This window comes from Numida meleagris, chromosome 32 (genome assembly GCF_002078875.1).
Source record: "Numida meleagris isolate 19003 breed g44 Domestic line chromosome 32, NumMel1.0, whole genome shotgun sequence".
Lineage (NCBI taxonomy): Eukaryota > Metazoa > Chordata > Aves > Galliformes > Numididae > Numida > Numida meleagris.
In genome coordinates, this window is record NC_034437.1 from 380,919 (window position 1) to 393,952 (window position 13,034).

At 55.5% G+C, this 13,034-nt stretch overlaps 1 protein-coding gene and 1 long non-coding RNA gene across 3 annotated transcripts in view; both read left to right on the forward strand.

Annotated features, from left to right (window-relative positions):
- The window catches only part of HDAC7 (histone deacetylase 7), a 66,557-nt gene continuing 55,821 nt past the window's right edge, over nt 2,299-13,034 (forward strand). The window contains exon 1 of one of the 2 annotated variants that reach the window (XM_021379101.1): nt 2,299-2,555. In XM_021379101.1, the coding sequence (XP_021234776.1) occupies nt 2,537-2,555 (19 nt within the window). In that variant the 5' untranslated portion in view covers nt 2,299-2,536. The remainder of the gene's footprint in view (nt 2,556-13,034) is intronic. The other variant, XM_021379103.1, reaches the window with a different exon arrangement.
- Nucleotides 5,407-12,657, forward strand: LOC110389158. The gene is made up of 2 exons (XR_002433074.1): nt 5,407-8,914; nt 9,811-12,657. It is a non-coding gene; the product is annotated as an uncharacterized LOC110389158 (long non-coding RNA).

The window sequence follows — 13,034 nt, forward strand, 5'->3', positions numbered from 1 at the left end:
CCCCCCCAACCCAGTCCCTTATCTCTGGATTTGGACAGCTCTGCTTTTGGCTGTTTGCTGTGTGAAAGGAGTCCACGCACCTAAACGTGCACGCAGAGCAAATATCCAACTAGGTAAAAGTTTGCAACTCTCGACTGGCTCCGAGTGGAGCAGGAGTGACCCTGCACGGGGACACGATCCGCGCGGCCCCTTCCCAGCCTCTCAGTGCATCCTCACGGTGCCCATCTCCTCTTTCCCCGTCCTCTTTATTTTTCTCCCCTTTTTTTTTTTCTCTTTCACCACATCAGATTCTTTCTTCTCCCAACAACGGTTTTATCCTGAGGTTTTTTTTTTTATTATTATTTTTTTATTTAGTCTGAATACGTTTTGCAGCTGTTGCAGGTGTGGTAAAACTCTCCGGGTGCCAAAAACACAGTTCCAGAACAATTCTGTCTGCAGAGACGTTGGACCTCAGAACTGCAGGGCTCCTTCAGGACAGAGCTGCCTGGGACACCTCTGCATTTGGGGAGAAAGCCACCCACAGCCACAGAAGTCTGATAGATTCCCCCCCCAGTCCCCTTCCATGCTGCTGAATGTGAATGTTGCTGCTGCCAGTTTGAGGATAAAAGGGCATTTTTCCATGGAGCAGCCAAACTGAACGTCTGCTTTTGTAGACCTGGGCTGTTGCTGGTCTCACACCGACCTGCTCGACCAGGAGTTGGTTTTTAGAGGTGGGATAAAGTCCACTGTGCTCCCTCTTTTCCACTGGTGTTGTTCCAGTGGCATCAAAGGAGAAAACATGCACGGGCTGGAAATAGCCAGGACAGATTAGTGGTGGTTCTCCAACCCAGGAGCAGAGCAGGGAGCCCCAGCTCCATCCTTAGCAGAGTTTGTGCCCTGTGTGCTCTCCATACACAGCAGGGCATCCATCATCCCTTGGCTTCCCCCCCAGCATCACACATCCCCAACCAATTTGCTTTCTCATCCTCAGATTGGGCTTTTTTCTAATTGCAGTTGCCTTCAGGTTGGGAATCTATATGGCTTTCGGTAGTCAGATCCTTGGAAGGAAGGATGGATTTGGACAGGGCAGAGATCCATCTGCTGTCTGTTGAAGGAGCCGAATCTGTTCTGCACAACAAAACCCAATGGCATCCCATCCCGTTATCATAGAACCATGGGATGGTTGGGTTGGAAAGGACCTTAAAGATCATAGAACCATGGGATGGTTGGGGTGGAAAGGACCTCAAAGATCATAGAACCATAGAATGGTTGGGTTGGAAGGGACCTTAAAGATCATAGAATCATGGGATGGCTGGGTTGGAAGGGACCTCAAAGATCATCTAATTCCCACCTGCCGTGTGTTTAGTGACACTGGGAAGTTCCGGGTTACCTAGATTTGAAAGGGATAAAATGCAGAGCAATGATCCATTTCCAGGAGCTAAGCACAGCCAAACAAGAGAGCGTTGCTTTTGGTGGTTAACGCCATTAAGAAAGCATTCCTTGTTATGCTGCTGAGTTCAGGAGGAAAGAAATCGAGAAGTTTGATGCGTGCAAACCCCCAGCAGATGCTTCTGGAAAATGCTATAGCCACTGGGCCCAGCTGTCTTCATTGGAAGTCCGCATTTTGGGATGGGAGGTCCCTTCCAACCCAAGCCATTCCATGAACCTAGGAGCTGTGGGGTGAGGAACGGCGCTTTGCTGATCCAAAATCTGCCCGAAGGGCTTTGGGAGCTCAGCTCTGGGCCCATCCTCACTGTGCTGCAGGACGGCCTCACCATTTCACTCCTCCCTCCATTTCCCACCTGCAGCATCAGGTTTACCATTTCCCTCGCCGTTTCCCATTGGGATCACTGATGCCCCCTCGATGGGCACCTCCCGCGTGGCACCCAGATGGGAAAAGCAAAAGGAAGGAGAGCGGTGTTCTCCGCCGGGTGACGCTTTCTCCCAGCCAACAAACAAAAGTTTGAGTAGCTAAACCCTCTCGGATGCCGCATTCCAGCTTGGTAACATTTCGGTAACACATTGCAAACGTTTGACTCATAGAAACTTGGAAGGCTGGAGCCGGGGGAGGGGGAAGAGCGTCACATTCCCATTCCCCGGCAGGGTTTGGTTGTTGGATTTTTTTTTTTTTATTTATTTTTTTTTAAAAGAACTGAAACTTCTCTCTGTTTAATGAAAAAAAAAAAAAGTGTTGGAGCCGGACGCTTTCGGCTCGCATTGTGTTTGCAGCGAGGGGCTGGGGGAGGAGGGCTGCTGCCAAGGGAGGAACCCAGGCAGCTGAACTCGCTTTTCTTCGGCAAGTTTTTTTTCTCCCTCTGTGTTCCCAGGACAGGGTTGGCTTTCTAGGTTTGATAAAGCATTTCCTTCCATTGTCATTCTATACGGCCTCTGGGCCCTTTGCTCAGTCCCTCCCCTTTCGCCTTCCCCTCTCTTTTCTCTCTCTCTCTCTCTCTCTTCCTGAACTTCAGTGAATCTTGAGATATAAAGAAAGCAGCTGCCTCCCCCGAGCACATCACGGACAATGCAACCACATCTCCAAGGGCTTTAACTCCTCTGGATGCAAGGACAAAGCCACGGTGAGTACCGGGGGTCCCACGCGCGTGATGCTGCACAGTGCCCCAGCTGCTCCAACCCAACCCAAGTTGGTGCCAACGCTGTCCCCATTGCGCTGTCCCCATTGCGCTGTCCCCATGTGCCCACCGTGCTGTCCCCACGTCCCCATTGCGTTGTCCCATCTGTGGGTGGCATTGTCACCTGTGTCACCTGGGCCAGCGGCGTGACGCCGGCTGCACAGCGCAGTGGGAGGAATCCTGCTCTCCAAGGCAAAGGAAAGAGAAACAAACGTGATGCGACCGTGTGCCCGGGGAGCTGCGCTGCGGGAGGGCTGCCCTGTGGTGCCAGGTGTGTGGTTTTGGAGGCGGGGGCTGCACAGTGTGGGGGCTGCAGCCCTCCTGCTGCTGCCCACGTTGCTCTGTTTGCTGCCTTCCTCCGGCTGCCGGGGTTTTCCTGTTTCAAGCAGCAAAGCAAGAGATGGGCTGGAGCAGCAGGGAGCTCCTCCGTGCAGGGATCGGTGACGTGGGGCCGCGGGGAGCAGCGTGGGCTGGGGCTGCAGCGCTGCTTCCTGCACAGAAAACAGGAGGCAAAACCGAGGGCATCTCCGAAGGGATGCGGGTTTTGTTAGTTAAGGGAGCTCAGGGCAAGTGCTGGAGGCTGCTGGCTTGTGCACAATGCAGGTCCCAGTTTCACCTCCCAGGAAAACCCAACGGATTCACTGTGACATTCAGGCCTATTCCAGACCGGCCTTAAGGCCGTGCAAGGGATTGCACGCTGCAAGAAAGCACAGTGCAGACCTGCAGCTCCCCTGGCCTGAGCTGCCCAGGACACGTGCTCTGCTTGATGTGCACCAAAAGGGCTCTCTCTGTTCCCTGTTCCTGGTCTTCCCCCTTGCTCCCTCCGGCAAACAGCATTCTCCTTCAAGGTGCTTGCTCTCTCTGGGTTCTGATGTGCACTTGTGAGCCCGCTGACCTGGCAGTCCCCTCTTTGCCTCTGCTGTTGTGCACTTTTCAATCTGTTGTTTTGCCGTCACCGCTTAGGTGACAATGGGAACAAAGCAGCAGGGTCCATAACTCCAAAGGATGTCTGAGGTCACGGCAGCCCACGCCCTGCTTGAATCTGCTCCTCTGCTCCCTGAATAGCTCATAATGCGTTCCTTAGCTTCACATTACTTTGGGGAACAGGGAGGTATGCATCGTGCAGAATAAGGACAGGTGACACACGTGGGCTGTGCAGCCTGGCGGTACAAAGGGGCTGAGGAACGGCAGCGCCAGATGTGCTCCATCCAGCACATGGGAAATGCTGCCCACCAGAGAGAAACGCTGCTGTGTTACGGAGCCTGCAATGGGGCGAGCGGAGCGCGCAGCCCAATCCGGCCCAGACGCCGCAGTCCATGTCTGAGCTCTCACGTGGGGATTTTCCTCTTGGTCTCCATCTGTCTCCAGGATCTGCTGTCTGTGCTGAAATCTGAGTCGTAGGAAATAGGATCTCAGTCTGGGAAATGCCAAGGGGTGTCTGAGGTCTTTGGGACTGGGCATGGAAAAGAGCAGCCCTTAAAGGCTGTCGTGCTCCTCCGTGCCAAAACGAGATAAGAAAGCCCCAAAGCTTTATTACAGGTGAGATTCCCACATTGCTGCCTCCTGCCCTGGAACTTGGAGGGGAGGCGTGGGACAACCACGGTGAGGGTGGATTCCAGGCGCTTCCTGCAGCCCATGTCACCAGGAATCCATCCAGGCAAAGGGGACAAAGCTGGTGGTGGCCGGAGGAGGAGGAGGAAGAAGAGGAAGAGGAGGAGGAGGAAGATGAGGAGGAGGAGGCTCTTCTGGCAGCCACTCAGCCCAGCCACAAGGGATATTTGATCGTGCATCTGATCTGGATGAGTGGAATCCTCCTGATGGGGGCTTTGGAAGAAGCTGATGACTTACACATGGCAAACAGGGAAAAGACACCGATGGAGGGAAATGTAGGCTAACAGGGTAAACCTGGGCATGAGCAAGCAACGTGATTTCATGTTAAAAAAAGCTGGAAGCTTGCAGCTGAGACCAGTAAAAGTAGGTCAGACGCTGAGTGGTGTCTGCTGTAGGAAAGCAGCTCCGGACACGCTTTGGCCACCGGTGTGGGTAGGGAAGGAGGACGTGCCCCGCTTCTCCCACGCAGCCCAGTGCAGTACCTGGGCCATGCTGAGCCTTCAGTGTGCTTGAATCTCACGGGAGCTGAATTCTTTGGAGGAAAAAACAGCAAAAAGGAATGCCTGTGCCACTCGGTGTAGATGCAAGGCCGAGGATTTGAGTTTTGTGCCCTGAGCAGGCAATGGGAGGCTCTGAAAGGAGAAACCTCCTGGTAGCAAGCATGATTCTGAGTGTTACAGCCAGGGAGTGAAACCAAGGTATGAAAGAACGCCTTAATTTCTCACTGAAGTAATTTCTCATTAAAGCATCGCTGCCTGGGATTCTGCATGCGGCTCAGGGTGAGGTGCGGTGCGTTACGTTCTGTGCAGCACAGAATTCATCCCGCGTCCTGCAGCGTATGAGTGGCTCAGAATGTGGAGTCCTTCAGGAGACCTGCGGGGCCCGATGTGCAAAAATCATTCAGAGCACGGTGCCGCGTGTTCTGCAGAAAGTCAGAAAGCAGCCTGGATGCGTGCTGAGCTTTTTTTCCTCCTTGAAATCACATTCCTCGGTGCAATGCAGCGCTGGATGTTTTCCTTCCATTCCGTCTGTGTTTGTGGCATTTGCTCACAGGGAGCTGAGCTCAATGCAGCAGCTCTGGGTGATGCTGTGGGGTTAGGGTTAGGGTTAGGGTTAGGGTTAGGGTTAGGGTTAGGGTTAGGGTTAGGGTTAGGGTTAGGGTTAGGGTTAGGGTGGGGTGTCTGAATGTGGGTTGGGAGCTGTAGGGGGAGGGGCTTGGGGATGGGTGCAGGGCTGGGTGGTCACGGAAGGGCTGCTCCGTTCCAGGGAGGATCAGAGTCCTGCAGCTAAAGGGAAACCTAAATCCCAAAGAGGGGTAACACTGGGCTTCAAAAGTAAAAGAAAGGGGAGATGGAATGAGCACCGTCAGCCTTGGTGCTCTGCAGCAGGAGGACACCCCCAGAGCCGCTGTGATGCCGGGGACAGGTGCGTTCCCAGCAGGAGCTGACGTGTTCGTACACATGGAGATGGAGCCTTTGGATCTCAGGCATCACTGTGTCCCCTCGATTTTCGGGAGGAGCTGAGAACTTCACTGCTCCTTCTGCTGCTGACAGTCCTCCCCAGCTCAGCGCCCGCAGCCCCCTCCATCGCAGCCTCCAGTTCATCTCCATTCTTGGCGCTTGCACAATGAGGAAATTGGCCAGCACTTCCATAGCAGCCATCAACTTTCCAGGGATGTTGCATGGATTTTCCAGCCAGGGATGGAACAGCCTCAGCAACCCTTCAATCCGCCAGCCCGGGACTGCAGCTCTGCATTAGGAAGGAGCAGACAGCATTTAAAGGAGCATCTGTAGGCAGATCCTCCAGCACAGACACAGCCTTGCGTTATGTTATTGCATCAGAGAATGGACTTTACATGCATATTACCCGGGTATGACCAGCTAGGAAGTTTTCTTTCTAGAGCAGGAAATGGGGAAACTTTCATTATTTTGTTTAACAAACCAGGTGCACGAAGCAAAAAGCCTCCACGCTGCGAGCGCCCAGCAAGTTCGTGCCGGCTGCACCTGATGGTTTTAATATCACTGGACAAACTGCTCACTAATAGATTTTATGTGGTGGCCACACAGGAAGGCCCCTGTGTGTGTCCCCTACCCTTAATATTCGCCGTCCGTTGCGGGGCTGTCGGTGATGCTGGAATCATTTTGCCATCAGCCTGCGGTCGGATCTGCTGCTCTCTTCCTGGGCATCTTCCGAGTGCAAAATGCACCGAGGGGAAAGCTGCAGCGTCCTGCCCTGCGCCGTGGCCTGGCGGACGCCTGCGGGTCTGCAAAACCCATCACGAGCTTTGCAGAGCTGGTGCAAACCCGCAGCAAGGCGAGTGCATCAGGATGCAAGCAAGGTGGTGGGGAATGCAAACTGGTGGCATGCACCGTGGTGTCCCCGTGTCCTTTCCCCGTCCCCCTGCGCCTGCCCCTCGCCCTGTTTGCTGCTCGCCCTCCTTTGTTCCCGAACCATATTTCTCATCTCGTCTTGCTGCGAGCCATGCGGAGGAGTGCTGCCTTTCAAACACGCCATCCTGCGTCAGCCCCGGCCTCTTTGTTTCTTTTTAGCGTGCTCAGCTTCGTGCTGGGAGAGCGGGGCTTTTTCCAGCCAGGACGGTTCGGAGCATGGGACGTGTGCGGAATGAGCGATGCCGGAGCTTCGGGCTCAGCCAGGGCTGGAAAAACCCCACTCTTTGCTTTGGGCTTGAAGCAAAACCACCTCCTCCACCTCCCTGTGGCTGTGCTTTAAATCTGGGAAACAGCACGCGTGCAGCATTCGGTGACACTGAGAGCCCATAACTCAGGGGATGAACGCTGCAGCAGATCCATTCCCCGGCACGGCCGGCGCTGTGCGTGGGGCACCTGGATCCTGCTGCCTCCTCGCATCAATCTCCCGGCTGGGATTTGTCCAAAACCAAAAGGTTTGGAGCAAGCTGGAAAAACAGCGTGAGGTCCCTGGGCACTGCACAGACCGCAGCGTCCTCCAGCCCTGAGATGAGCAGAGGCTCACGATCGTGCTGCTCCCAGGAACAATTTATAGCCTGGGGTCTGTGTGTCCTGCTCTGGAATAAGAAAGTATTCCTATTCCCATGGCCTGAATTCATTATATTGAAGATAAGGGATTCTGCGTTAGAACAAAAAGAATCTCCGCAGCAGTTTGGAAGGGGAATCTTTCTAGAGATGAAATTAAATCTCAAAACAAATCCGAGACCAGGCACAGAGACCAAGCCCGGGGAGATGGCTGACCAAGGGTTGACCACGAGCCAGCAGTGTGCCCTATGGCCAGAAGGCCGATAGTAATCTGGTTGGCCAACGGTTGACCAAGGTTGACCACAGGTTGACTGGAGCACTGGGCCAAGTGCTGGGCTCCCCAGTCCCAGCCAGACTGGAAACTGCTGGAGAGAGCCCCATGGAGGGTGCAGAGCTGGAGATCTCCCGATGGGGAAATGCTGAGAGCCGCGGGGCTGTTCGCTTGGAGGAGAGAAGGTCGAGAGGGCATCTGATCAATGCTGTACCAAAACCAAACACTGGGGTCATTGCTGGCAGCCACCCCCATCCCTTCCATGCTGTGGGGTGACAGCAGCGCTGGGGACACAGCCTGGGGCTCAGCGACCCCCGCCGCGTCCTGCACACGATGCAGCCACATCACTGCGCAGGGAAGAGGATGAGGGCCCTTCTCAAGGTGACCAGCTTCTTATTTTTGGCCGCTTTCCCCCTACCACTGGAGCCGAGCCAGGCTGCGAGCTGTTGAAGTTTTTAGGCCCTTTGTTTAATCGAAGCGATGTTTGTTTTTGATCACAGGCATTAGATAGGCACTTCCTCTGCAGGCAGGAAGCAGTGATTTCCTGTTCACTCGTCGGCCAACTCTCACTGCGCAGGAAACCTCGCTCTGCTGAGTGTTCACTTTTCGTGCAGCGTTTTTGGAAGCCCTCTCGTGGGGTTGTTTTGTTTTCTCTTTCCCTGCTCCGGTGCTGTTGGGTTCCCACAGGGGCTGAGCGCTGGTGGTGCCATTTCCCCACGTTTGGCTTGCAATCTCCCCACGAGGTCCAAGGGGAAGCAGGGAAGACAGCGTCACTGTTTTGATGGTGTTTGTCACCACTGCGTGACAACAGTGTCACTATTTGGATGGGGTTTGTCACCGTTGTGATGGGGTTTGCCACTGTTTGGATGGGGTTTGCCATCAGTTTTGTGCTACCACCACCAGCACGGGCGCATCCCTCTGCTTTCATGGACCTGCTCGGTGCAGATCCACGCCTACAAGCACCCAGTTCATCTCTCCCTGCGGTTTGGTTGGTGTCTGTGTGTTGTTCTGGATGCAGACTGCTGTTGAGGAGGGTGCATTTGCACCAGGTGGCCTAACCAACTTGCTGTCACGTGCAGAGTTGAAGCAGGGAGCTGGACCAAGCCTGCCCCAATTGCCCCTTTCCTTGCTGGGACCTTTAGGCAGAGGTTGCTCTGTGGGGATGCAGCAGGTGAATGCCGTTGCTGATTACCCATTAAATTAGTGTGAGAACTCTGCTGTGGGTACATAGCTTATGCTTCCCAGCTGCTTTGCAAGTGCCAGCAGCTCACTCCTCATCTCTGCAATGCTCTGCTGGCTTTGTTCCCTTCTGGCTGCAGCTGTGTGCCCAGGTTAGTCCGTGAAGCATAAGGGATGGGGACAGAACTGATGCTGCTTCCCACGTGGAGAGGTGCTTCTGAGGTGGAAAAGAGGTCTGTAGGATTTCCTGTCGTACTAAAGGCAGCTGGGATGGGGTCCCTTGGCAACTGTGTGCACAGGAGGGTGGTTTTGCTCTGTGCATTTGTCCTGGTGGCAGCTCAGAGCTGACCCAGATAGGATTTTGCTGTAGCAGCGTGCTCAGAGCTGTGGTGGCAGATGCCTCCAGCCATAGGAAGCCCGGACAGGTGGACAGACAGACACCACCACGTGGGAGCACTTAAGATGATGCTGGCCATCAGCATCCCGCACGCTTGTCTGCTGGAGCTTTTAATTACTTCGCTGTTGTAAAGGGGCTCCCCTGCAGGGATAGGATTTGCGATGGGGAGGACAGCAGCTGGAGGAACAGAGGGAACGAGGGAGCTCAGAACCCCAGGGGGACAGGACAGACACATCCTGCAAACACCCGCGCAGGGCAGAGTGTTGGATGCTTTGCATTGTGCAGTGGCAGTGAACGGAGCATCACGGGGTGGATGGAGGGATGGGAATGGGAGGAGGGCAGATGCCTTCAGGGCTCCCCCAGCCCAGGGCACCGCCTCAGCCGCCCCTCCCTCCCAATTCCTGGGGAGCTCGCCATTCCCCTGGCCCCTTCCGATCATTGCACATCGGTGACATCATTGCCAGTTGCCATGGAAAAAGCCAGGTTGTCCAAAACACGACCCCTTGGCCTCGTCCCATGCGTGTCAGGAAATGAAGGTTTTACAGCACAACGCTGCGGCGGAGCAGGAAGAGCTGGAGTGGGGCTGGCAGCTCAGGGACAGGCACACGGCTCGGCCCCATCGCTTGGCCTCCCACCTCCAATGGGGAAATGGAGACCAACTGGGGCTACCAGATGGATTTGCGTTTTCTGAGTTATTTCTGGGCTGCTGAGCTTTCTGCTTTGCCTCCCCAGCAGCCCAATGTGGAGCTTTTAAGTTGGTGCCTAGAGAGAAGGCAAAAAGTCTACGCGAAGCTCTGAGCAACGCAGAGGCAGATGGTTTCCATCACTAAACCCAAAGAGAGAATGTCTCCTGGGTGACATGGTGTTGCCCTTAGCTCCTGGCTGGATGAGGATCCCAGGGCAATGCAATGCCTCCCAGCTGAGCTGATGGGCAGCAAGCAGAGCAAAAGGAGCTGCCAGACCTGGCGCCAGGACTCAGCCATTGGTTTTCCTAAAGCCATCCGAAGCCATTCTGGAGTCAGCGGTCACCAAAAGCCCTGCAGGGAGCGTGGGGGCTTTGGGAAGGAAGCATCAGGTGTTGTGCTGCAGTGGGGTTGGGACGCTGATGTTCAAGGCAGCCTTTGTTCGGGCGGGAATTACAACCAGACCTCTCTCCTGCAGCGGTCAGAGTGGAGGTGTTTCCCCAGGGGAAAGCTGGAAGCTTTACTCTCAGATCCTCCAGAACTGGAGGAAGCACGCCGTGTCCTGCCCTGACCACAAAGGCTGCATCCGCCCCCCCTGTGCACGAGCAGTGTGCAAAGAGCTCCATGAAGGCTCCAAGCAGCCGGAGCCTCTGCCATGCCTGCTGGATTCAGGCGGCCTTCGTGCTGCGTCCGTGCTGCAGGACGAGCCCATCTCCTCCTTAGGTTCTTCATTCATTCATGCCTTTGCGTGCAGCCCAGCCCCCCCCAGCAAGCAGCGGCCCACGAGCAGGTTGAGCAGCACACTCATCCGGGGATGCGCTGGAAAATAAAACACGGGAGCTTTCTGGTTTTGCATACCCCATCCGGGGGCACGGTGCAGGCGCCGAGCATGGAAAGTGGCGGCATGACACATCAGCACTCTTGTTTTGGTCTCACTTTGCTCGATACCTCGCTCAGCGCCGCGGTCGCTTCACCCACCCAGTAAACAACGGCACGAGCGCGGGGAGCTGGCGGCTCCCTCCCGGCTGTGGGTGTCGGAGGGTTAAAAATAGACTCCAGATTTCGGTTGGTGAATGTGGAGGCAGAGAGCAGAGCGCTGTTTATCAATGCCAGGGTTTCCCCTGAGACGCTGAAATGAGTCAGATAAGGGATGGGTACAACCGTGCTCCACGCACGGGTCCATCCTGGGAGCGTTGTGCTGAGGTCCCTAGGGATGTTTGGCGTGGATGGGTTCCTACAGGATACTTTGCGGCGTCCTACCCATCCTCACCCTGCTGTAAGCATCATGCTCTGCTGCTAAACCGCCCATCCTCAGCCATGAAAGCACCACGGGCTGCTCAGCTGGCTCAGTTTCTCGCTGCGTTTTGAGCCCAGGCAGGGGGATGGCTGAGGAGCGTGGTCTCCCAAAGGGACCCAAATGGCTGCAAGGTGCGCCAGGTTTCTGGCACTGGGGAGCCTGGAGGGGCACCAGCCTTCTGCAACAGCACTGCAGGAGTTGGCTCCGACCTTCCTACCCGGTGCAAAACAAATTGCTTCCGAGGCAGAGGTCACCGAGCTCCGTGATGCTGTGATTTCAGAGAAGCACAGGGGAGGATTTTGCTGTCCCTGTTGCTGAGCTGCTGACATTTGGGACTTTCAGAGCAGCTGTGCTGTGAGGAGAGCTGCTGGGTCCCCGGGAGCAGCGTGGTGCCATCGCTGCTGCTTGCTGGAACCTGAGGACTCAAATGGCACGGAGGGCTGCTGGTGCTGCTGCAGCTCTTTGTGGCCCCAGTGAAATTAGGACACGCATTTTGGGGTGATGCAGACCTGGCTGCCCACTGCCTAGGGCAGAGGGAACATGCATTTGGGGCACCCCAGGCTGGGTTTGTGCACAGTGGGGGCAGCGTGCTGCTGTTAGCAGAGGAGCAAACCGCTCCCTGGCAGTGTTTCTGAGGTCGGGTTGGCAGCTGCTTCGGCTCAGCCCCATGGGGTGGGAGATGGGGCTGAAACCGCTCCCCATTTCCATGCTGGCCCCTCTTGTGTCTCCATGCCTCCTGCACTGGCATCACCACCCCACCCCATCCTCCTCAGCATCCTCATCCAATTCCTTCAGCATCCTTGTCCCCATCCCATCCTCCTCAGCATCCCCATCCCATTCCTTCAGCGTCCTCATCCCTGTCCCATCCCAGTCCCACCCATCCCCTCTCCCTTTGCACCACTGCAGCAACGTCTGCGCGCGAGGCCCTCGGGATCCCTTTTTCTCCCAGGGACAACGTTTTGGAGGAGGGATGGGGCCGCTTCCGGGGGCATCCCGTGCTGTGGGATCTGGGCTGGGCCGTGGGGCTGGGTGAACGGAGCACTTCTTCACACCCGACGCTTCGCTGGTGGAAGTGGCAGCGGCTTCCTGTTTGACTCACACCTGATGGCCCCACTGCATGAGTCGGGGCCTCTCGGCGCTTGCAGCAACTGAATGGGGCTGTTTACAATTAGAGAACATGGGATTCCCAGAAAGAGGCTCAGACCGGACATCCTGAAGCGAAATACCCCGGGCGTCACCGGCTAAAAATAACCACAGCAGAACAGTCACCAAACAAACAGCGCGGCTGCATTGGGTGCTGGGCTCGATCCCATGGCACGGGGGGGACGGGGACTGGGGGGGAGGAGGGGGGAAATATAACAGCCTTTCCTTCCCATGTTGTGTTTTTTGGGCATAACAAAGTGATGCTCCGAAGCGGCAGTGGCGAGCAGTGATTTCTCTCGGTTTCTGTCTTTGTTTGTGGACGGGGGGGGAGAAGGGGGGGGCACAAGGGAGGGGCTAAAATATAAATGAAGCCGTTTCCAGCCGGGACCGATGTGCTGTGGGGCAGAGGACCCCGTGGACAGCGTTGCTATGGGGTGAAGGGTGGGATCCTGCCGCTCCCTTTCATTTGCATCCGTAGAGAAAAACGGTGTTTGAGCCGAGAGCTTCTTCCAGCCTTTCTCCAGGAGCAAAAGGGGCTGAGAGGGGGGGGGTCCCCGGGTGTCCCCAAGAAGGAAACTGGGGCAGGAAAGGAGCGCGAAGCCTCAGCCCAGCAGGGGTTGGTCAGCCTCTCCCTAACAGAGATTTCAGCAGAGACAAACTCCCGTTAAAAGGCACTTACGCAATCGGGTGCTATTAGAGGAAGTGTCTCAGTAACCCCAGGCAGTTAGTGGTTGATTTATGTCCTGCAGCTTTAGGTTTTACAAGTTGCGAGGGAGTTGCATAAGAAGAAAATTTGACCTTTTATTTCTTAAGAGCTTTTCTTTTTTTTTTTT